Source organism: Capricornis sumatraensis, chromosome 16, assembly GCF_032405125.1.
Source record: "Capricornis sumatraensis isolate serow.1 chromosome 16, serow.2, whole genome shotgun sequence".
NCBI classification, from domain to species: domain Eukaryota; kingdom Metazoa; phylum Chordata; class Mammalia; order Artiodactyla; family Bovidae; genus Capricornis; species Capricornis sumatraensis.
The window spans coordinates 64,163,396-64,187,366 of NC_091084.1; the positions used below are offsets into that span (position 1 = coordinate 64,163,396).

Genomic DNA, 23,971 nt, shown 5'->3' on the forward strand with positions numbered 1-23,971 from the left:
CTTAAAATAGGTGCACTTTATTGTATGTAAATTATATTGTACCTTAATAAGTTGACTTTAATGTGTGAAATAGATTTTAAATTAATCCTAAAATTGAATCTTCAAACTAAAGTAAAATCTAACTCCTATATATCTAATTAATAACATAGCCATACAAATAATTTACTTAACTTTTGGATCAGTATTCTAACTGTATATACTTAATGGGACATAGTCTTTAGACAAAAATATATTGTGAACAAATACTTCTACTTGGTTTTGTTTTTGGTAAAGATTGTGTTAAAGTATTTTCGGATAGAGCTAATGAGTAAATCTGTAAGTGTAAACTGGGATTCTGACTGTAGGAAAAGGAAAATACATGTGACGTGGAGGAAGATGAGGAATGCTGTATTGGATTTGAGTTAGAGTTGTCATTACGCACTCATCATTTAAAAAAGACATATATTTCTTAGCTTTGTCCACTTAAGGGGCCTAGAAGCAGTGACAGCTCAGGCATTGAATATAGTTGACAACACAGATCTTGATTTCAAAATGCCATTGCCCACTAAAAGACTTCTTGAAATGGTTGACTTCAGGTCTGGTACAGAATTTAAAAAAACAAGGTGAACCTGAAACATCTTGTGCTAGAAGGTAAGAATGTGTCAGAGCACCATGGAGGACATGCGAAAAGGAAGCAAGATTTGAGGGGACAGATGGAATATCATGATATGATATTTTTAAAAGTATAATACATACACACTGAAAAATATATTAATATACATTTATAGATTATGTGTTTATATAGATAAGAGAGAGAAAAGGGGGAAATGCTCGTTTTCATAGAAGAATGCTAACTTTTAAATATTGAAAGTACTGTAATTAGAGCACTACTGTTTCTAATCTCTAGTGCAGTAATTAAAATAAAGATCATGGAAAGTTGGTGTCTGAAACCATTAGCTGTTGGGACAAGGTATTGACACTGTCTTAACAGTTAACACCTCCCAGTTGTGTATTAATTTTGAAGAGAAGAAATAACTACATTCAGAGATCTGACAGCACCTGAACCACTTCAAGTTTAACATCACCAGTAGTGAGACAGACTTGAGTATGTGTGTCCTCATGAGACGCAACGATAATTGCAAAGCATCTTTATGTACTTCTCATGAAGAAGCAATCAGACAAATCTGGTATTTGGGATAGTACAAATACATTTCAAGTACATTCAACTGACTTGGATTCCTCAAAATAAAAAAATCCATGTCATGAAGTCAAGGCAAAAGGGATCTGGAATTAGGGGCAGAGTGGAGACACTATTCTAAATGTAGAGACACAAGCAAATATTAATCTTGAATTTTGATTGCATCCTACAAAGAGCTTTAAAATTGTAAACATTTTGATAACTGAGGGAAATTGGAATATGACCTCTGTATTAATCACATGCAATAATGACAGCATTAAATTTTCTTCAAGTCTGGTAGTGATATTTGGTTATATAGCTGAATGTCCTATTCCTAGGAGATACCACTGAATTGTTTAAGGATACAATTTCATGACATCTGCAAGCTATTTTCAGGTAGCTTAAAAGCATATGTGTCTGTGTATAAAGGTAAAACAAGTATAACAAAATGTTAGCAGTCTTTGAATCTTAAGTGACAGGTGTATAGATTATTCCTTGTTCTATTTAAGTTTTTCTGTGGGTTTAAAATATTCAAAATAAAAATCAAGGGGAGAAAAATATCTTGTTCTGAATTACTCTCAGAATGTATAAGCTTGAAATTTTCGAGGAGAGTTACTGGGAAATAGTGTTAATTATCAATTCATTTGAACTATCTGATATTCCAGAGAATGTCAGAGGGACTTTAGAGATTATCTTGTCTGGGTCCCTTATTCATACAAGTGAAGAAATGAGGCTGACAGTAGAGTCACTTACTGAAATCATACAGTAAGCCAGTAGTAGCTCCTGGACAGTGAATTCAGCCGTCCTATTTTCCAGGATATTTGTTGCTTTTCCCACTGTGCCATGTTATCTGTTCCTGTAAAAGGACTCTGTTGGAGGTAAAGTTAAATTAAGAAAAATACAAAGTATCATTTTTTCTTCCTAGTATGTCTTCAGTAATTTCCCCTGCATTTTGACAGTGTTATGAGACCATGTTTGATCTCTTGATATATAGGTCAGGAATTTAGTGAAAGATGTATGCTTCATTTGATAATTGCCTTCCTAGAATTCTTTTGATCATCTGGTTTGAGCTGTGTGTTTTTTGTCATTTATCCTTTTTATCCTCTAGTTTAAGCTATGAAGAAGGACATCCCTCAAACTCTGAAACAGACCTCCTTCAGAGACCGACTTTTGCAGCCTCTCATCAGCTTCCTGGATATACTGCCACACCTCAGCCAACTGGTAAAAATTCTACTGTGAAATATACTCTGAATCTGGGTGCATTTAGTGAATAAGAAGGAAAATCAACTCTCACATGTTGGGTTATGAAAGTGAACAGGACAGAACGGTTCCATGGGAAACGTTAGAATGAAAATGAGATTGAAAGCTTTGTCTTTTACTAATAGGAAATAGTTATACAGTTAATTAGTAAGGAAAACTTTTTTTCCTGCATATCTATAGATTTTAAATTATAACTGTGCTTAAGCAAATTAATACTTGTTTGCTATTCAAAATGAAGCAGTTTAGGGTAGTAGCACTTTGGGCCTCAAATTTCAGAGATTCCTTTTAAAAATAGCATCAGGAATATCCTTTTATGTTAATATATATTTTTACTTTGGGATACATTTTGTCTTCAAATGTAGGTCTTTCTGGAATATTTGATACTAGTGTGAACGATGCCAGCACTAACACTAAAGAATCTTCAGTGATGAGTTTTCTCTCTGCTGTTGAATCTCGAACTGCTCAGGCTGCTTCTTCAGGAACTACTCTCTTACCACAATTCAGGGCCCCATCCTGGCAGACAGGTGATGCTTTGTTTTCAGAATTTTTAAGTCCTATAGAAATACTACTAAAAATTCACTTTTTATAGTTTTGTCATGATGGTAGTGTGGCTGAGAGTGGTGTTAATTATTGATTTTCCAGTGAACTTTAAAACCCGGAATTTTTCACTATTTTAAGGTGGATAAAATTCAAGAAATTGTTACTAGCAGAAATTCAGTTTTAGCACTCTGTTGACAACTAACAAGTTGAAGAAGGTAGGTAATTGTTAAAAGGTAAATCCTAGATATAAAGTTTTTACCTGGCAATTTAAGTAGTCACTTATTTACTTGAGAGAAGAAAAGATTAAATTTATTTTCCTTTTATCCCCCATGTTACCTTTACAGAGGTATAATTAACATGTAAAATTTTAAGATATTTAGAGTGTATGTTGCAGTAATTTGGTACATACATTGTGAAAAAATTCCTCCATCTGGTTAATTAACAAGCCTATCACTTTACATGTTTATCTTTTGTGGGGAAGTTGGTAAAAGATTAAGTTTTCTTTTAGTGCCTTCAGACTGGATAGGTGATACAGTAAAAATCAATCTTAGAACTGATTTTGTCATTAGAGTTAGGAAAGTTAAGCGAATGGAATAAGTCATTCTTTAGTAAAAGCTAGTACAAATGGATGTTATTATATTATGTACTTTTCTATTTTATTTCATTTTTCTGTTGCCCCTTGAAATTGTTTGTGTGTATTTTTATTTTTTGCAGGATGACAGCTTAGTTTTTTTTTTAAGGTTTCATCTTAAAGACTATACTTTTAAGTAATAGTGATTGGAAATATTTTATTATTCTGATGTAGATTCCATTAATAAAGCTGTCTTTTCAGTATGTCTGAGAAACTTCTGCTTCCAAAGAAACAATGTGTTAGTGTGGCATAAAACAATATTTTTTAAAACATTAAAAAATACAATAGCTTTATTTCTTGCTTCCTGGAATAATTTTACATTACATGTATTTAGTTAATTCTAAGCATTATTTATTGTTTCAAGAGTAACTAGATGTTTTCTGTCCTTGTAGTCATAATACCCTTTTGATTGCTGCCCATCTTCTGGGATCTTAGCTCCTTGACCAGTTAAACCTGGGCCCCAGCAATGAAAGATCGAGTTCTAAGTGTTGAGCCACCAGAGAATACCCACTTTTTTGACATTTAATGGAAAGAAGTGAAAGAAGAATATTTTTGAAAAGGGCCAGAGAACGTTTTTCCCTCTATTTTTTCAAAATGGGGAAAAAAAATTTTAATGGAAGCTCACTAAAAAATATGTAAATAGGCTTAGAGATTGAACTTACTGTTACAGGGAAAAAGCATGGGAGGGGGAGGGTTTAATTGGGAATTTGGGATTGGCATGTACACACTGCTGTATTTAAAACAGGTAACCAGGAAGGACCTACCGTATAGTGCAGAGAATGGTGCTCAATATTCTGAAATAACCTATATGGGCAAAGAATTTGAAAATGAATAGGTACATGTATAACTGAATCACTTTGCTATACTCCTGAAACTAACACAACATTGTTAATCAGTTTTGCTCGAACATAAAAATTTAAGAAATGGAAACAGTTAGGGTTTCCCTGGTGGCTTCGTGGTAAAGAATCTGCCTGCCAACGTAGGAGACATGGGTTTGATCCCTGATCTGGGAAGATCCCACATGCCGCAGAGCAAATAAGCCCGAGAGGCACGACTGTTGAGCCTGTGCTTTAGAGCCTGGGGGCCACAACTGCCGAAGCCCATGTGCCCTAGAGCCCGTGCTCCGCAACAGGAGGAGCCGCCACAGTGAGAAGCCCACGAGTGGCAACTAGAGAGTAGCCCTTGCTCCCTGCAGCTAGAGGAAAGCCCACGCAGCAGCGAAGACCCAGCACAGGCAAAAATAAATTAAGGAAAAAAAGAAATGAAACAAGTAAAACGTACATAAAATGAAAAGTGATGGTTCCTAACTATAGTCCTGCTTTTTAGAGAAGAGTTAATAGTGTTTACTCTTTATTGATATCTTTTTGCATCAAAACTTTTTTGTATTTTCACCTAAGCAGTGTTACAGCAGCAGTATTATTAGGATATGCCATAATTATTTTACCAGTCTCCTGTTGATGGACATTTAGTTTGTTTCTACCTGTTATTCACAATAACTGTACTGAGTATCTTGTTTGAATCTTTGTGTCCACTTATTTCCATAGGGTAAATTTCCATAGATCTAAATTTCTGTAGGAACTTTTGGATCATAAGGGTATACATGGTTTTACTTCGGCTGTAAGTGGCTAGACTGCTATCCTGAAATGTTAACAATCTCTTCTTGACAGTACTTCATTAATTTCTGGTCAGCTTTTTGTGATAAGCATGCATCTATTGTTATTGGAAGTTGTTCATAGGAAATCAAAACTTGAAATGCAAGGATTTTTAAAATATACATGTATTTTGATGAAACAGACTTTGCAGTGCTAACCTCACTATTAGTTTTAGAATTATTTATTACATTAAATGTAGGGAATTTGGTTTCAGTTTTAACATTATGAACATTTTAGTTTGTTCATTGATATTTTGCATGGGAATTTCAGGGTAAAGTAATCACTAGAGATGATATATTTTTAGTATTTTTGTAAATTTCAAATGACATATCTGACTGTATAATCTCATGTTTATATAACAATAATAGAAATGAATTCCTGATACCTTTGTAGTTTTGTTTTTGCCTTATAAAAACTAGCTATTTTGAAATATATTTTTTAGAATTTCTATGCAGAACTAGTTTGTCAGACTTCTCAGTTTTAAAGAGATTTTGATGGATTAAGGGTTATGTAAGTTTTACAAGTCTATTATGAGAACAGATAGAAGTGTTTGTGCTATAACTGCATGAGTATATTTGTTTTCTTTTCACAGGTATGCATTCCTCAGCACCAACTGAGCTGTTTGTTACTGGACCTTTGCCAACCACTGGAACACTTCCATCCCCTGCCCTCCCTGCTTATCAGCATCCTGCCACCTTCAGCAATAGAAACTTTGCTACCACCTCACCTTTGGTGCTTCAGGATTCAACTTTTAACACTACATCAAATGGAATTTTAAGTCCTCATGATCCTTTGCTTCAAATCAAGACTTCCCAGGGAACTGTTCCAACTGCTTTGACATTTGAGCGCCTGGGCAGTTCTGCGATAAGTAACAGCATACCACCTCAGTCTTCAACGTACCGCTCAGCTCAAGAGTCTGCACCCCATCTTTTACAACCTCAGTTTAGTTTGTTGCCTTCAGCACTTGGAGGAGCTCAGCAAACTCCTCAAGCCTATGGTTCAACTCTCTTTACTAGTTCTACTGCTTCCATTGAAAGAGCTCTTCTCCGAGAATGTAGTGTTATTAAACACCATCAGCGGCCTTCAGGTACCCAGTCTATTCAGGCACAACTGACTGGTTCACAGCATTCCTTACACGGTTATCTATCAAATGCAAGTGTGGTTAATTTTCAGGAAACAAGCAGGCAGTCATCTTTATCCTGTAGCCCAATTGGAGAGTCTACTCAGGTGAGCAATGGAGGATTGCAACAGAAGCCCTCCCAGGTCTCAGTGGAACTTGCTCAGTCCTATTCATCTGCAATTCCATCATCAGGGTATCCTCCTACTGCAAAAGTAAAAAGCTGTTCTACAAAACAACCACTAGCATCAGCCAAGTCCCCCAAACCTCAAAGTATAATTCCTCCTGTGCAAACACTAAGCTATTCCAAACCTTTACATAACCAGAGTTCTGTAATATCAGGCCAAGCACAAATTTATTCTACAGCGCAGCTACCAAGCCTTTTATCAGTCAGTCAGTCTCAAAATTATGGTTTAGTACAGCCACATAATGTGCCATCTATTGTTCATTCACAGGTTTATAGGTCCAGCAAAGTTGAGAAGTTGCCATCCTTGTATAAAACATTGACTTTCTCTGGCTCATCTCAGACTATCACTTCTGAAAACTCAACACTTAATTATTCTTCCAATCAGCAAGAGGTGTTATCTTCGGTTACTAATGAGAATTACCCTGCTCAAACAAGAGATCCGTCTTCAGATAGCCAGTCTCAGAGTTACTCATCTGGTCATTCTCAGGGTTTATCACCAGTCAGCCAGACACAGGTTAGCTTTTCATCTCAGTCACACGTTTTGCCAGTTGTTAGTCCTTCAGAAAGCTATGCTTCAGGTCAGTCCCTGACATTAACAGCCCCTTCTCTTTCTTATTCTTCTGCCTCTCGGGCTCAGAATGTGCCAGATGCTAGTCCAACTCAGAATTTTATTTCTATGCATTCTTCCCCAAATGCTCAGACCCAAGGGTCATCCTCTCCCCAGTCTCAAAAGTTTTTGCCTGCTGTCCAGTCATCATCTTTTGCGACCTCTACTCATTGTCAGACCTTACAGAATAACCTACCTTCCCCTGATCCAAAGTCTTATGCTGAAAGAAAACTTGACTCAAATGTTTATACGTCTTCAAAACAAGAGGATGATTTTCCAATACAAGAGTTACAGGTATTACAGCCACAAGTATCTCTTGAGTCATCAACCCAAAGGCTGTCTGAGGGGGAAATGAACGTTCCAGAGTCAGCTTATAAGGTGTCAAAGGCAGATGACAGATATTCTCAGAGCATAATCAGAAGTAATTCCTGTCTTGAAGATCAGGTGGTTGGTATTGCTCTACAAGGGTCTAAAAAAGAAGAAAACATAGTTGGTTCAATGACACAACTTAACCAACAAATTGGCCAAGTCAATAGTTCTGCAACCCTTGATATTAAGAAGACAACTACTTTAATGCAAACTCCGCAAATACGGTTGAATACTAAAGACCTAAACCAGCAGCATTCTCTTATACAGAAGGTACATGAAGCCAAGGTCCAGGAGCAGCATGATCAAATAATTAATGCCTCATCTCAGATTCAAATTCCAAACAATGCTTTAGGGCATGGCCATCAGGCATCTCTTCCTAATACACAGGTCCTTTTAGATTCTGCCTGTGATCTACAAATTCTTCAGCAGTCAATACTGCAGGCAAGTTTAGGACAAATAAAGACATCTTTACAAGTACAGCGTGTTCAAAGTCCTCAACAGATAGTACATCCTTTCCTTCAAATGGATGGTCATATTATTCGGAGCAATGGCGAACATTCTCAGCAGCAACTCCATCCTCAAAATTCTGAAATTATGAAAATGGACCTTTCTGACTCTTCAAAACCATTACAGCAACATCTGATAACAAAGGGCCATTTTAATGAAACAACTCAACATGATTCAAAGAATCATTTTGTTTCTCTTGGATCAATATGTTTCCCAGAGGCAATGCTCCTCAGTGATGAGAGAAATATTTTATCAAATGTGGATGATATCTTAGCAGCTACAGCAGCAGCTTGTGGGGTCACACCTTCTGATTTCTCCAAGTCAGCTTCAAATGAAACCATTCCTGCTGTTGAAGATGGTGATTCTAAATCTCATTTTCAGCAGTCATTAGATGTTGGGCATGTGACATCTGATTTTAACTCCATAGCAGCTACAGTAGGAAAGCCACCAAATATAAATGATATTTCCTTAAATGGAAATCAAGTTACTGTAAACCTTTCACCAGTACCTACTCTTCAGTCAAAGATGACTCTTGATCAACAGCATGTTGAAGTACCTGGTCAAAATAAAGCTTCTAAAGTAACTTCACCGGTAGTCGGACCAGGTCATGAAGTCCAGGAGCAAAGTTCTGGTCCATTCAAGAAACAGTCTGCAGCCAGTCATGAACCTGAAGAAGACAGTGAAGTTGCTATTGATAGTACATTAAGTAATAACAGAAATCAAGAATTCGTTTCTAGTAGTAGAAGCATAAGTGGAGAGAGTGCCACATCGGAGAGCGAATTAGCTTTAGGCGGTGATGCCAGTGGTATGTTGGTGAATTCCTCTAGGAATACACTTGCAGTGTTGGCCATGGCCCAGCCTGGGGAGACAGTCAGTGTCAAGATGGAAGAGGAAAACCAAGATTTAATGCATTTTAACCTCCAGAAGAAGAAAACTAAAGGAAAAGGGCATGCTAAAGAGGAAGACAGCAGTCATCAGAAACAGCTGAAAAGACCTGCCCAAGGCAAACGCCAGAATCCAAGGGGAACAGATATATATTTACCGTATACGCCCCCTTCCTCAGAGAGCTGCCATGATGGTTATCAGCATCAAGAAAAAATGAGACAGAAGATCAAAGAAGTAGAGGAAAAACAACCAGAAGTCAAAACTGGATTTATTGCCTCTTTCTTAGATTTTCTGAAATCTGGGCCCAAACAGCAGTTTTCCACTCTTGCTGTGAGAATGCCTAACAGGACTAGGCGACCAGGAACACAGACCGTTCGTACATTTTGTCCCCCACCACTTCCAAAGACTGCAGCTGTGACACCCACACCTTTAGTGTCTGAGGCTGGGGCTAACAGTCCATCAGAAAAACTTGATAACGAACTTAAAAACTTGGAGCATTTATCTTCACTTTCTTCGGATGAAGATGATCCTGGAGTATGCAGTCATGATATTTACAAAAGCAGCTCTACTACCTTAAATACTTCAGACGCTACTTCTGATAAAAAGAAGAAAACAGGTAAAGTTTTAAATTTGAAGTTCATAATTATGGCTTTTATTTTTTTTCTGGCTCTGGAACAAGTTTTATGCTTTCTTAGCTTGAAGCAAGTCTACAATTTCTCAAGACAGAATGCTTAGGCAGATATCTTAGACTTATTTTTTTTAATGTTCCTTGCCTCTAGGAAAGTTCTGAGTTTTAGACTACGTAGTTCTGGGTTTTATTCAGCTTTTTATCACATGCAACATAGTTTACATAGTGCACTATCCAGATTTTTCTAGTCTGAGTCATCTTAAAGTGGCTCATGGATACGGGACATTGTATTGAGGGCCATGTTATGTATAAACTGGCATATTTTCTTTGTATGCTAATTTTACCTAAAAAATTAACATTTTGCTATTAAATTGGTTATTTTGTGTGCAGTTAAGTTCAAAACTTTAAAAATTTTGCACTGGTTTCATACTATATGCCCAGATCCTTTAGGTGTATGTTTCACTTTCTCTGTAGTTAAGGGAACATTTTAAGGAACTATTTTGAGAAGCATTGTCTAATGTAAACAATTGTCAAGCAGTATAAAAGTTATTGTTGTAAAGAACATGTTAAGGAAAAAATAGCAGTCAAATAGCTACCACCTCTGTGCCAGGAACTATTAGCAATATTGTGAGATGTGCTTGATATCTCCAATATACAAATGATATAACAGACTAAATGAATTGTCCGGGCCCATACAGTTAGTAAATGACAGAGTTGGAGTCCATATTCAGATTTAAATCATGCTCAGGTTTATCTGGTTCTAACACCTGTATTCCTGCCTATCACTTTTATATGAATAGAGTGGTACTTATGAGTTAAACCTTGTTTTGTGATGTACTTTTCAGCTTCTTTCCAGATTTGACCACCTTTTTAACTAATGAAGTGATAAGAAACAGCCGGTATCCCAAATAATCTATTAGTATAAATGTCTGCTAATACATTTGTCAGTAAAAGTTTTAAGTCTGCTAAAACATTTCTGAAGAATTCTCATTTTGTTATACAGGGAAATTAACATACTGGAAAATTATTGCTAGAGTCAGAACATAACAGGTGTAGCTAATCACAGGAAGGTTTTACATTCTTCTCCCTCAATTCAGAAAACTTTGCAATTACTGTTATATTCCCTGTTATGTTCTTAGAGCAAATCTTTTATAATCTCTGTTATAAAACATGAATCTAGAACTAGTTTTAGTTAAAACCACCACCATCAACCTGATCCTTACTAATAGATCTTTGAAGTTTTCCCTTTACGCATTGCCTCCTCTTCTGTGAGGACCCGTCATCTCTTGCTTGGGCCTATTGCAACAGATTTCTCATTAGAATCCTTCCCACCAGTCTCTGCACCACTCCATCTTCCATATTGTGATCACATTTATCTTTATAAAAAAGAAGAGTAGTGTAGTGTGTTAGTTGCTCAGTAATGCCCAATTCTTTGCGACCCCATGGACTGTAGCCCCCCAGGCTCCTCTGCCTATGGAATTCTTAAATCAATTATTAATTCTCTGCTTTGGAAATACTTTTTGGTGCTCCATGGAAAAAAATTAAAATGTGTAAAAATTCTCCCTTTCCACGTTTCACTCTTTGCTCACTCTTGCCACTTCCCCTCTTCTGTGACAGCTGAGTTTCTCATTGTTCCTTGGACCTGTGAGCGCCTTTCAGAATCATGCTCCTTTTGAACAGGTTTTTCTCTCCCTGGGTCCTCCTCAGTTTTTTAGTCCAGTAGATACTTTTAGTTCTCCTTGAAGACCCTCTTCAAAATCACTTTGTGAAAGTTAACTCCTGGCAAAATTAGTGCTCATATCCTCTAAATTCCCACAGGTCTTAAATCTTTCCAAAAGGCAAAAGTTTTAAATTTCAACAAGGTCTGACTTATCCATTGTTCCTTTTATGATTTGTGCTTTTTGTATCCTAAGAAATCTTTGCCTAACCCATAGTCACAAAAATTTTCTCTTGTTTTCTTCTAGGAATTTTAAAGTTTTGCATTTCGTATTTAGGTGTAGGATCTCTTTTAATTTGGGGGGTGGTGGTATAAGATGTGAGGTATGGGTTGAAGTTTTGCACATGGATGTCCAGCTTTCTTTGTTGAAAAGACAATCCTTTCTCCACTGATTGCTTTTCACATCTCTGTCAAAAATCAGCTCACCATGTTTGTCTTGATTTTTAATTATGTAGGTTTTGGGTCGCTCAGTCATGTCCAACTCTTGTGACCCCCGTGGACTATACAGTCCATGGAATTCTCCTGGTCAGAATACTGGAGTGGGTAGCCTTTCCCTTCTCCAGGGGATCTTCCCAACCCAGGGATTGAGCCTAGGTCTCCTGCATTGCCAGTGGATTCTTTACCAGCTGAGCCACAAGGGAAGCCCAGCTGACCATATTTGTATGAATCTATTTCTGGACTCTCAATTCTGTCACACTGATCTACATTTTTATACTTTGATCAATGTGACACTGTCTTAATTGCCATACCACTGTGTGCTTAATCTTTCAGTCATGTCCGACTCTTTGCAATCCCATGAACTGTAGCCTACCAGGGTCCTCTGTCCATGGGGATCCTCCAGGCAGGAATACTGGAATAGGTTGCCATTTCCTTCTATAGAGGATCATCCCAACTCAGGGATTGAACCCATGTTGCAGGTGGTTTCTTTACCATCCGAGTTACTGGGAAACCCTTAATCAATTGCCTCGTAATTAATTTGGAGAAGGCAATGGCAACCCCCTCCAGTACTCTTGCCTGGAGAATCCCGTGGACAGAGGAGCCTGATGGGCTACAGTCCATGGGATCACGAAGAGTTGGACACGACTGAGCGATTTCAGTTTCACGCACTGGAGAAGGAAATGGCAACCCACTCCAGTAGTCTTGCCTGGAGAATCCCAGGGATGGAGGAGCCTGGGGGCTGCTGTCTGGAGTCGCACAGAGTCGGATACAACTGACGTGATTTAGCTGCAGCAGCAGCAGATTATAAAAATACAGTTAAACTTCATATGTTGATCTGAAATTTGCACAACTGATTAAAATATTTTTAAAAATGGGAATTCCCTGGCAGTCCAGATGGCATCACTGACTCAGTGGACTTGGGTTTGGTTGGACTCCGGGAGTTGGTGATGGACAGGGAGGCCTGGTGTGCTGTGGTTCATGGGGTCGCAGAGTTGGACATGACTGAGCGACTGAACTAAACTGAACCAGTAGTTAGGACTCCGGCTTCCCCTGCAGGGAGGCAGGGAGCACAGGTTCACCCTCTCTGGTTGAGTAGCCAAGATCCTGAAGTGCAGCCAAAAAAAAAAAAAAAAACCAAATAGATTCTTAAAAAATTAGATTGCATAGGATTGTCTATGTAGAAAATGATGGCAGAAAAAGCATTTAGTTTCATTGTTTTTTTTTCTCCTTTGTTGACAGTTTTACTGATTTCTGCTGTTTTTATTAATTCCTTTTTCAGTTTGTTTTTAGTTTATTATGCTCTATTTTTATCTATTTTCATATGGTAGAAGTCTAAATTGTTGGTTTGAGACTTCTTTTTTGAAAAAGATTTTTTTGATGAGGATCATTTTTAAAGTCTTTAGAATTTGTTACAATATTGCTTCTGTTTTATGTTTTGGGTTTTTGGCCCTGAGGCACGTGGAATCTCAGCTCTCCAACTAGGGGTCAAACCCACACCTGCTATATTGGAAGGTGAAGTCTTAACCACTGGACCACCAGGGATGTCCCCTCTACTCTTTTCAGCTGCTGCTGCTGCTAAGTCGCATCAGTCGTGTCCGACTCTGTGCAACCCCATAGACGGAAGCCTACCAGGCTCCTCTGTCCATGGGATTTTCTAGGCAAGAGTACTAGAGTGGGTTGCCATTTCCTTCTTCATTCTTTTCTGCTCTAAGCGCTTAATGTTACGAACTTCTCTCTAAGCCCTGCTTAGCTATATCCCACAAATTTTATTTTTATTATTTGTTGTTATTCTTTCAAGTTTTTCAAATTTCTTTTGGTGCTTTCTTTTTGGTCCATGAGTTATTTAGAATCATATTTCACATTTTTCAGATATTTGGGGATTTTCCAGACATCTGTCCTTTATTGATTTCTGCTTTGTATAATTTTAGTTCTTTTAAATCTGTTAAGGTTAGCTTTATTGTCCAAAATATAGCTGATCTTGATTAATGTCCCAGTGTACTTTAAAAGAAAATTGCATTTTGCTGTTTCGTGGATGTTGTATAAATTTCAGTTAAAGCAGGTTGGTTGTTCAGATTTTCTATCTCATTACTGATTATCTGTTTACTTGTTCTGTCAGTTATTGAGAGAGCATTTTCCGTGTCTCCAGATATATTTGTGGATTTGTCTGTTTTGTTTTTCGTTTCTATCAGTTACTGCTTTGTGTATTTTGAGCTCTGTTTTTAAATGTGTACACATTTAGGACCATTAAGCCTTAGTGAATTGACCCTTTTATCAGTATATAATATCCTTCTTTATCTTTGGTAATAATCCTTATTCTGAAGTCTGCTTTGTTATTATAGCCACTCTAGGTTTCTTCTGATGGGCTGCATGGATCTTTTTCAATCCTTTGACCTATCTGTGGCATTATGTTTAATGTGACTATTTTGTAGACAGTACATAGTTCAATTTTGTCATTTTTTAAAACTCTAGTAATCTCTTTCAATTAGCTTGTTTAGACCATTTACATTTAATGTAATTATTGATATAGTTCAGTCTTTCATTCTTTGTTTCCTGTTTTCCCTCTTTGTTTTTGTTTCTGTGTCTTTCCTATCTTTAAAAAGACTATTTGAACTTTTTACTGTATTTTTTAAAAATTTATCTCTGGGTTGTTGTTTTTTTTTTTTTTTACTGTATCTTTTCATGTTATGTTTTTAGTGGTTGACTTAGTGATTACAATCCACTTAGTTAATATATTTACTACATGAAATAAAATGCCGAAACCTAAAAACCATAGAGCTCTCTTTACCCTTGCTCTTATGTTATATATATTTGTCCTGTTGAAAGCCCTGATAGAGAAATAATTTTTGCTTACAACCATCATACATATTCTAAATAATTTAATAGGAGCAAAATAGTCTATTATATTTACCCAGATAATTATAATTGCTCTTGTACTTCCGTTATTCCTCATACTCCCTGTTTCCCTCTGGTATCATTTCCTTTCAGCCCAAAGACGTATTCCATTTTTAAAACTTTTTCTTTGACTTTCAGTCATGTAATTATTTCTCTGGATAAGGTTCATCCTGTTTGGAGTTTACTGAGCTTTTTGAATCTGTAAAATGTGTATCTTTTTCAAAATTTGAGAAGTTTCCAGGCATTCTTTTTTGTGCACCAAACTCTTTCTTTCCTTATTGGACTCCAGTGACATGAAATAAAATATTTTGATATTATTCCTCAGGTTTCTGAGTTTCTGTTTATTTCTTCAATCTTTTCTTTCTCTCTGTTCTTCAGATTTTATCATTTCTGTTGGTCTATCTTCAAGTTCTTTGACTTTTTCACCTTCTCAGTTCACTACTGAGTCTTCCCAGGGAGTAGTTTTTATTTCAGATATTTTCAGATATTTTTTTCAACTCTAAAATTTGTATTTGAAAAAAAATAAATAAAATAAAATTTGTATTTGGTGTTCTTTTTTCTAGTTCTAGTTTCTCTGCTGAGAACTTACTTATCTCCATTCATTTCAAAAGTATGTTTGTCTTACCTCAGGGAGCATGGTTATGATAGCTGTCTTCAAGTCTTTGATAATTTCAACATCTGAGTCACCTTAGAGTGGCATCTGCTCATTATCTTTTCCCTTTGAAAATTGATCACATTTTTCTGGTTCTTTATATATTGAGCAATCTTGAATTGTATCCTGCACATTTTGAGTACAGTACTGTAAGGTTCTGGGTTTTGTTAAAATCCTCTGGAGAATATTGGTTTGCTTTGTTTTAGCAAGCAGTCAGACCTTAAGTTCTGTCTCACCTTTGAGTGGTGGTCTGATGTTAGTTCAGTTTTCAAAGCCTTTGCTCTGCTTCTTTGGATCTGACTCAGCAGTTAGTCTGAAACTTGGATGCATGGTAGACTTTGTTATAGTTTAGGTCTCAAAGACTTTGCTGTACTAGTTTGGGTCTCTTCTGCATATGTGCAGTTTAAGCATGAAACTAGGATTTGTGTGGGTTCATGCACAGAATTAGAGGATACCACTCTTCAGTTCTCTTCTCTGGGAACTTCCTACATGCCCAACTCCCAGGGTTTCCTTTCCTGGTCATTTGGACTAGAAAGCTGGAATTTTCCTTGGACTTTTTAAAAACTGCCCATGCTTTACTATGATTCTGTGTAACTGGGACTGCCCCGGGGCAGTGCAACAAGAGAGGAGGGAAAAAAAGAACAGGTAATTTTCCTGCACATTGTCTCTCAGCTTTATTGAGATATAATTGACATACAACATTTTCTGCTCTTCATGCCGTAGGAGCTCATGGCCCATCCAGGTTCCTCTGGTTCTCCAAAAAGACAGGTGCTTTGTCCAGGTTTACGATGTTGGGTTTACTGCTTCTGTGTTGCAGCTCTGTGACTTCGGTTGCCTTTGGGGCAGGGCTGGGAAAGAGAAAGAGAAGAAAGAAATGGAATAGCCTCCGCATACTCACCTTGCATGGGTCTCCTTTCCCCACTCCTCTGTCCAAAAAGATAGATTTTCTTGGGGGTTTTGTTATCTGTGTCCTGTATAGTTCTGCATAGGGGCCACCCTCTAGACCTGCCAGGTGATAAGAGGAAAGAAAATGAGGAAACATCTTTCTCATAAATAAATAAATAGTTATTTCAGTTTGGCCTTCCCTTCCCAATCTGCCTGTAGTTACTAACTTTCCGTAGTCTTCCGGTAGTTCCATTTTATGTTTTGTCCAGCGGTTTTAGTTGTAAAAAGTAGGTCTAATGGACTTATTTGATCTTAGTTGGCACCAGAAGCCTTTCATGAATTTTAAAAAATTTATTGTCTTACAAATTACAGTCATTATTTCTGATCCTCAAACTATTCTATAACGGGCCAATAGAAGCCCCTTGAGTGTTTTGATTTTGATTGTGATTACATTGAATTCATAATTTTAAGGGAGAATTGTTATCTTTACTATACTGTCTTCTCATCCACTTATGGAATGTAATGTTCTACTTATTCAGATCTTATGTCTTTTAATATCTTACCATTTTTCCACATAGATAATCTATATTATAGCCTTAATAGTATTTTTTTATTATTTTAAATACAGTTTTCATGATACTGTTCTCTCATTAGTTACTGATAATGTGTGGCATTGGTTGATTTTCATGTCTTCAGTGCGTTTGGTATTTTGGTTGAAATTTATTTTATTCATTTATTTTGTTTTTGGTTTCACTGCATCTTTGTTGCTGTGCATGGTTTTCTCCAGTTGCAGTGAGCTGGGGCTGCTCTTAGTTGTGGTACGTGGTCTTCTCAGTGTAGTGGCTTCTCTCACTGCAAAGCATGGGCTCATGGGCTTCAGTGGTGTGGCTCACGGGCTCTAGAGCAGGGACTCAGCAATTGTGGTGCAGGGGCTTAGTTGCCCCATGGCATGTGGAATCCTCTGGACCAGGGATTCTCATCCCGGCATTATCTTATCCCGGCATTATCTTGGCATTTTTGTTGAATTTTTATTTTGATGGTTTTTCCACCTGATTCTCTTGCATTTTTAAAATAGATTATTGTATCTTCTAAAAATAACGGTAGTTTATCTTTCTCATTCTGGGGGTGGGCGGTAATTTATCTTACTGGCTCAGGCCTCTGTTGTTTAATGATGGCAAGCATCCCAGCCTTCTCGTTGATATTTAGTAAAATACGTAGTGTTGGAAATTGTCAGTTTCTAATATACTGTACTCTTTAAGAAAATGTCCTTCTCTTTTGAAGTTCTTAAAAGTTTTTTTTTTTTTTTCATTAACAGTAAGCATTAAATTTTGTCATATGCTTTTTTGTGTTTCTTGGGCTTCCCTGGTAGCTCAGAGGTTAAAGCGTCTGCCTGCAATGCGGGAGACCCGGGTTCGATCCCTGGGTTGGGAAGATTCCCCTGGAGAAGGAAATGGCAACCCACTCCAGTATTCTTGCCTGGAGAATCCCATGGACGGAGGAGCCTGGTGGGCTACAGTCCACAGGGTCGCAAAGAGTCGGACACAACTGAGCGACTTCACTTTCACTCTGACAAATCGGCCTTCTTTTTTCCTACATTGATCTGTTACTTGATTTCCTAATGCTGAGCCTCCTTTTCAAAATTTCTGCCATGAACTCTGCTTGGTCATGATGAATCACTTTCGTCCATTGTAGGATTTAAGTTGCTAGTATTTTGTTTGGGATCTGTACACCTAGATTCACAAATGGGATTAGTGTATAGTGTTTTTGTTCACTTTTGTTTTCAGGAATTTGCTAACCTTATAAATTAAATTAGGAAAGCTTTTTTATTTGTTTCAATTTGAAAAAGTTTGCTATATATAACTGGGATTTGGTGGAACTTTCTAAGAATACATCTGGGACTTAACAGTTTTTTCCTGATAGTTTGATCTATCTGGGTCAGTTTATTTATTTATTTTCTAGTAAAATGATTTCTCTAATTTAGATTTTAAAATTTGTTGTTATAAAATTGTATATAGTGTTTCCTCAAAAGTTTTCAGTCTCCTCTGTTATGCAGTTTATGTTCTCTTTCTTGTGATTATTTGAATCTTTTTCCTTATCAATCTATGGAACAATTGCCTATTTAATGGTTCTTTTTAAAGAACAAGTGTACTTTTTTTTTTTTTTTTTTGCTCCTATCACTTTTTACTCACTTTTTCTTAATTTCTGCTTTTATCAGTTCTTTTTCCTTCTGTTCCCTGGGTTGAATAATCTCTCATTGGCCAGTTTATTTTTTTGTTGCTTTCTAATGAATGGGATTAAAGTCGTAAATTTCCCTGCCCCGCCCCACCCCCACCACACTGTGGCTTTATTCCTCTGGCTTCAGTTTGTTATGTTTCTCACTCTCCTTTCCAAATGGTTTGTCATTTTAGTTTTGATTTCCTTTTTACCCCAATAATTATTAAAAAGTGGATTTTTACCTGTTTCCTAGTAGGTTTTGGAGTTTTTGTTGTTTTTATTCCTTTATTACTATTAATAATTTATAGCCCTGCTGGTAGTCCTTTATTATTAATTTATGGCCCTGTTCTATTGTGGTCAAAGGAATATGGCTTAGGTAATGCCTACATTTTGAAATTTATGGAAATTTTGTTAGTAGCTTGGTAAATGTCAATTTTTGTAAATGTCCCATGAGTATCAAGTGCTGATAGATTTTATTGGTAATATTGTTCAAACCCTTTATATCTTTATTTTCTGTTTAATATAATAAATGACATTAGGTTATTTAAGAAAAATGTATATATATGTTGCAGGTATAAAAATGATAGATCTGGAATTTGCCTTAAACTATCCCAGCAGATATAATAGGGGTGACAGAAAAATAAAAGAAGTATATCAAAATGTGTATGATTGTTACAGTTGGGTTATGGTATGTGAGGGTTTGTATTTTCTAATTTTATGTATGTTTGAAATTTTTAATAAAATTTTTTTAAAATCCTCCCTATACTTATTTGTTTTTAGATTGCTTGATCTGTTGATTCCTGAAAAAGGTGTGTTAAAATATCCAACTATGTTTTATTGCTTTTCTAATACTGTTCCCTTGATGTTTTAAACCCATATAATTGGGTGCATAAAATTTTACTACAGTTCTGTTTCCTTTTATCGTAATGAAATCTTTTTCACTTTTCCCATTTCTGTTTTTAATATTGCTATAGTAATCTTATTGTTAGCATTTTTAGTATGTTTTCTATGTCTCTGTTCTTTCAGAACATTTTTTCTTGGGAGATACAACTCACGTGTGTGTGAGTGTGCATGCTCAGTCACTCAGTCGAGTCCGACTCTGCAGCCCCATGGACTGTAGCCCGCCAGGCTCCTCTGTCCGTGGGATTCTCCAGGCAAGAATACTGGAGTGGGTTGCCATATCCTTTTCCAGGGGATCTGCTGGACCCAAGTACTGAACTCAGGTCTCCTGCATTGCAGGCAGATTCTTTACCACCTGAGCTGCCAGGGAAGCCCCTCATAACTTATGTATGAAAATGCAATACACATAAGGAAAACACAGACAAAATTTTCATAAATTTGAAAATGTGGATATTAATTAAGACATATTCCCTAACCATAATGCAGTAGTTTCGTAAAAGAAGAGCAGAAAGAAAAAAAGGACAAAAAGATTAAAAAGTAAGTTTTTCTTCCTAAAAGTTCTAAATAACTTCTGATGACTTCTGAATAACTCATGGCTTTAAAAGGAAATTAAAACTGAAATGACAAACCACTTAGAACAGTGGAACGTTATATTTTGAAACCAGTGGAATGTGCCAAAAGTGAGTGGGGCAAAGAAGGAAGTTTACTGTGTTAAATGTTACTCATTGGAAAGCAAGGAAGTTCAAAAATAGAGTATTAAAGTAGATCCAGGTCATAATCTGCACTGTCTGACTTGCTTCCATGCTTTTCTTTTATAATTCTACCACGTGTGTCTGTATTTTCTTTGGCTCATTTTAAAACTTTTCATAAAGGACATTATATAGTATTGATAAGTTTTTCCTTTCACTAATTTGGAAGCTATTCTTTTTATAAAATATTTCCTAACTTTTTTATTATGGAAATTTCAAACACAAAGTTATAAAGATTGATATAATTAAACCAGTTTATGCATCATTCAGTTTCAGTAATCATCAACACATGGTCAGTCTTCATTCTTACCCCTCACCCCCTGATGACTGTGATAAAATATTTTTGTTCTTTTCCTGATTTTAATAGGGATTACAGTATGCATTTTCACCTCCTCAAAATCTGTTAGTATCTTATTTTTCTCCTGAAGAACATAAAGACTGAGCACTAACACTCCATTTTATGCTCTCACTTTGCCTCACTCTTTTTATTGGTAGATAACCGTGTATTTTATTTTATTTTTTTTCATTTTGGCCATGACACAGCTTGTGTAAGATCTTGTTTCCTTGACCAGGTATTGAATTCAGGCCCCTAGCAGTAGAAGAGAGGAGTCCTAACCACTGGACTGCCGGGGAATTCCCCTGTGTATTTTAATTCTATCCTGTTTTCTAATTAATACTCAATAAGAAATATTTTTTTAAATAGTCAATGATTATTTCGTTTTATTTATACATTTACCTTGGTAGCTCAGCTGGTAAAGAATCTGCCTGCAATGCAGGAGACCCCGGTTCGATTCCTGGGTCAGGAAGATCCCCTGGAGAAGGGATAGGCTACTCACTCCAGTATTCTTGGACTTCCCTCATGGCTCAGACAGTAAAGAATCTGCCTGCAATGCAGAAGACCTGGGTTCAATCTCTGGGTTGGGAAGACCTCCTGGAGGAGAGCTTGGCAACCTACTGCAGTATTCTTGCCTGGAGAATCCCCATGGACAGAGGAGTCTGGCAGGCTATAGTCCCTGGGGTCACACAGAGTGGGACATGACTGAGCGACTAAGCACACACACAGTTACCATATTGCCCTCCATTCTTTCCTGCACCTCATGTCTTCTCTTTGGGATGACTTCGCTTATGACTAAAGCATGTCCATTACAGTTTCCTTTTCTGAGAGTCTGCTGGTGGCAGTATCTCTGTTTTTGTTAGATAGCTATGTGATTTGTTTTGCCATGTAACTTGGAAACAGTATATTTTTAAAATTCAGTGACATTGGTATAATAAAATCTCCTTTATTCCTTCATTTATCCATTACTTATAAGAACAGTGTTTCCCAGTTTTTATATCAATAAAGGATAAAAATAAAATTGGTTATAAAACCCATGTCAATATGTAATATTCACCCATGAATTCATAAATGAATAATTTTAAAATGCCGCACCCACTCAAAAGATGCATTCTTTTTACCTTTACATTTGTTTTATATTACACTGGCAAAACATTACTTTGGATCTACTGTACAAGTATTTAAGTGTTTAATATAGAGAATCTTCTGGTCACAAGACATAAAAATTATTTTTCCATTTATGTACATTTTTGATGGGCTTTCCTCAACGTGACTATGTGTTGAAATAATACTTTGGATATATTGGATTACATTTTTGAGGAAGAAAGCATAATATATAATTATAGTAACATAGAAATATATTAGAACAGGAGACTTACCTGGTGGTCCAGTGGTAAAGAAACCACAGTTTGCTTTAAATACAGGGGGCGGGGTTCGATCCCTGGTTGGGGAACCAAATCCTATGTGCCTTGGATAACCTAAGCCTGCTTGCCACAACTATAGAGTCCTGTGTGCCATGCTTAACATTTTGAGAAGTGGCCAAACTGTTCTCCAAGGTGGCTGTACCATTTTACATTCTCTCCATCAAGGTACAAGGGTTCTAGTTTCTCTTCATGTCTGCTAGTATATTTTTTTCTGTATTTTTAGAGCCATCCTAGACGGCAAGACTGCGATTAGCTACTGAAGTTGCATTGATCTAATGCAACTGACCTATAGTGTTGGGTGGCCTTTCATGTGCTTATCGACAATTTTTATATTTTTGGACAAACAGGTCTTACTCATTTTTTAAATTGGGTTATTTGTCTTTCTTCTTTTTGAGATTTAAGAGTTCTTAATATATTCTGGATACTAATATCTGGCAGGTGTATGATTTGTAAACAGTGTTTCCCATTCTGTAGGTTATCTATCCAGTTTTGTGATGGCATCAGCTGTAGTACAAGTTTTCAATTTTGGTCAAGTCCAACTTATTCTTTCTTTTGTTACTTGTAAGGTCATGAAGCTAAGACATTTATAATTTTAGCTTTCACGTTTATGACTATAATCTGCTTTCAATGAATTTTTGTATATGGTATGAGGTAGACATCCAGCTTTATTCTTTATTCCTATCCAGTTGTCCCAGTACCATTTGTCAAAAGGCCTTTTCTTGGTTCCCCCATGGAATGATTTTGGCACCCTTGTTCACAATCATTTCACTGTAAATACAGAGTTTACTTCTGGGTTTTAATTCTAGTCTTTTGATCTGCATATCTATCGTTTGCTACTATCACACTGCCTTAATTACTAAAGGAGTAATTAAGTTTTGAAATTCAATTACTGTGGTATGATTTGGAATTTCTGAAATGCGAGTCCTCCAAATTTATTCTTCATTTGCAGGATTATTTTGACTGTTCTCTCACTTTTCCATATGAATTTTAGGAGTAGTTTGTTAGTTTCTGCAAAAACAAAAAAAATCAGCTAGGATTTTAATAGGGATTTTGGTGCCGATTTCTCTTTTTTTATTTTGGTCATGCTGCACAGTATGGGGGATCTTAGTTCCCTGACCAGGGATCAAACCTGCATCCCTTGCAGTAGAAGCCTGGTATCTTAACACTGGGCCACCAGGGAAGTCTCTGATTAGCTGTTAAACCAAGCATGCCTTTCTGTGATAAAACTCACTTGGTCACGATGTTTACTGGAGTGGGTTGCCATTTCCTTTTCCAGGGATCTTGCTGATGCAGGGATCTGAACCCATGTCTCCTACATCTTCTGCTTGGCAGGTGGATTCTTTACCACTGAGCCACCTGGGAAGCCCATATACTTCTTTTATATGTTGGAATATTTGTTCATATTTTGCTAGTGATTTTTGTGTTTGTGTTCAAAAGGGATAGTGGTCTATAGTGTTTTCATGATGTTTTTGTCTAGTTTAAGTATTGGAATAATACTGGCCTTGAATGAGTTGGGAAGTATTTCCTCTTATCTCTTTGAGTTTATGATGGATTGGTATTAATTCTTAACTGTTGATAGAACCCACCTTTCTACCCATTTTGACCTGTGCTTAGCATTGTGGGATGTTTTTAATTTGTTTTATTGTTTTGTTGTTGGGCTGAATATTCAGATGTTCTCTTTCTTCTTGAGTTCTTTTGGTAGCTTTTGTCTTTCTAGGAATTTGTCCCATTCACCTAAGTTATTTGTTGGCATACAGTTTTTCATATTACTTTATGATCCTTCTTATTTAGCTTCCAGTGTTGTTTCAAAGTATTTGAGGGGTATTGTTTTGTTTCCCACCTTCAATGGCTTTTCTTCTTCTAGGCCTTCACAGCTTTGGTTGTCTGACCCTAGTCTTACGTCACTTTTTTGTCTCTGTTCTTTTAAAAATATTTTTATGCTACTTAGGTGGAACTAGGGGTAAGTTTAGGTTGATGGAGGCTCTCTTTCTAATTGTCATCCAGATGTTGAGAAGTTAATAAATGCTTTTTTTTTAATTTCAATTTTTTTAATTGGTGGATAATTGCTTTACAGGGTTGTATTGGTTTCTGCATACAGCATTCTGCATACTGTTGAATCGGTCACACACACATGTATATGTATATATATATTCATATATCCGCTTCCTCTTGAGCCTTCCTCCGTCCTCCCACATCCTGCCTCTAGGCTGTGGCTGGGTGCAGGCTG

The 23,971-nt window shown here is 36.7% G+C and overlaps 1 protein-coding gene across 3 annotated transcripts in view; it reads left to right on the top strand.

Moving 5' to 3' along the window:
- Window positions 1-2,828: 2,828 nt before the first annotated feature.
- Window positions 2,829-23,971, top strand: part of QSER1 (glutamine and serine rich 1) — a 41,694-nt gene continuing 20,551 nt past the window's right edge. For 2 of the 3 annotated variants that reach the window (XM_068988900.1, XM_068988899.1), the window contains exons 1-2: window positions 2,829-2,940; window positions 5,832-9,527. In XM_068988900.1, the coding sequence (XP_068845001.1) occupies window positions 2,844-2,940; window positions 5,832-9,527 (3,793 nt within the window). In that variant the 5' untranslated portion in view covers window positions 2,829-2,843. The remainder of the gene's footprint in view (window positions 2,941-5,831; window positions 9,528-23,971) is intronic. The other variant, XM_068988898.1, reaches the window with a different exon arrangement.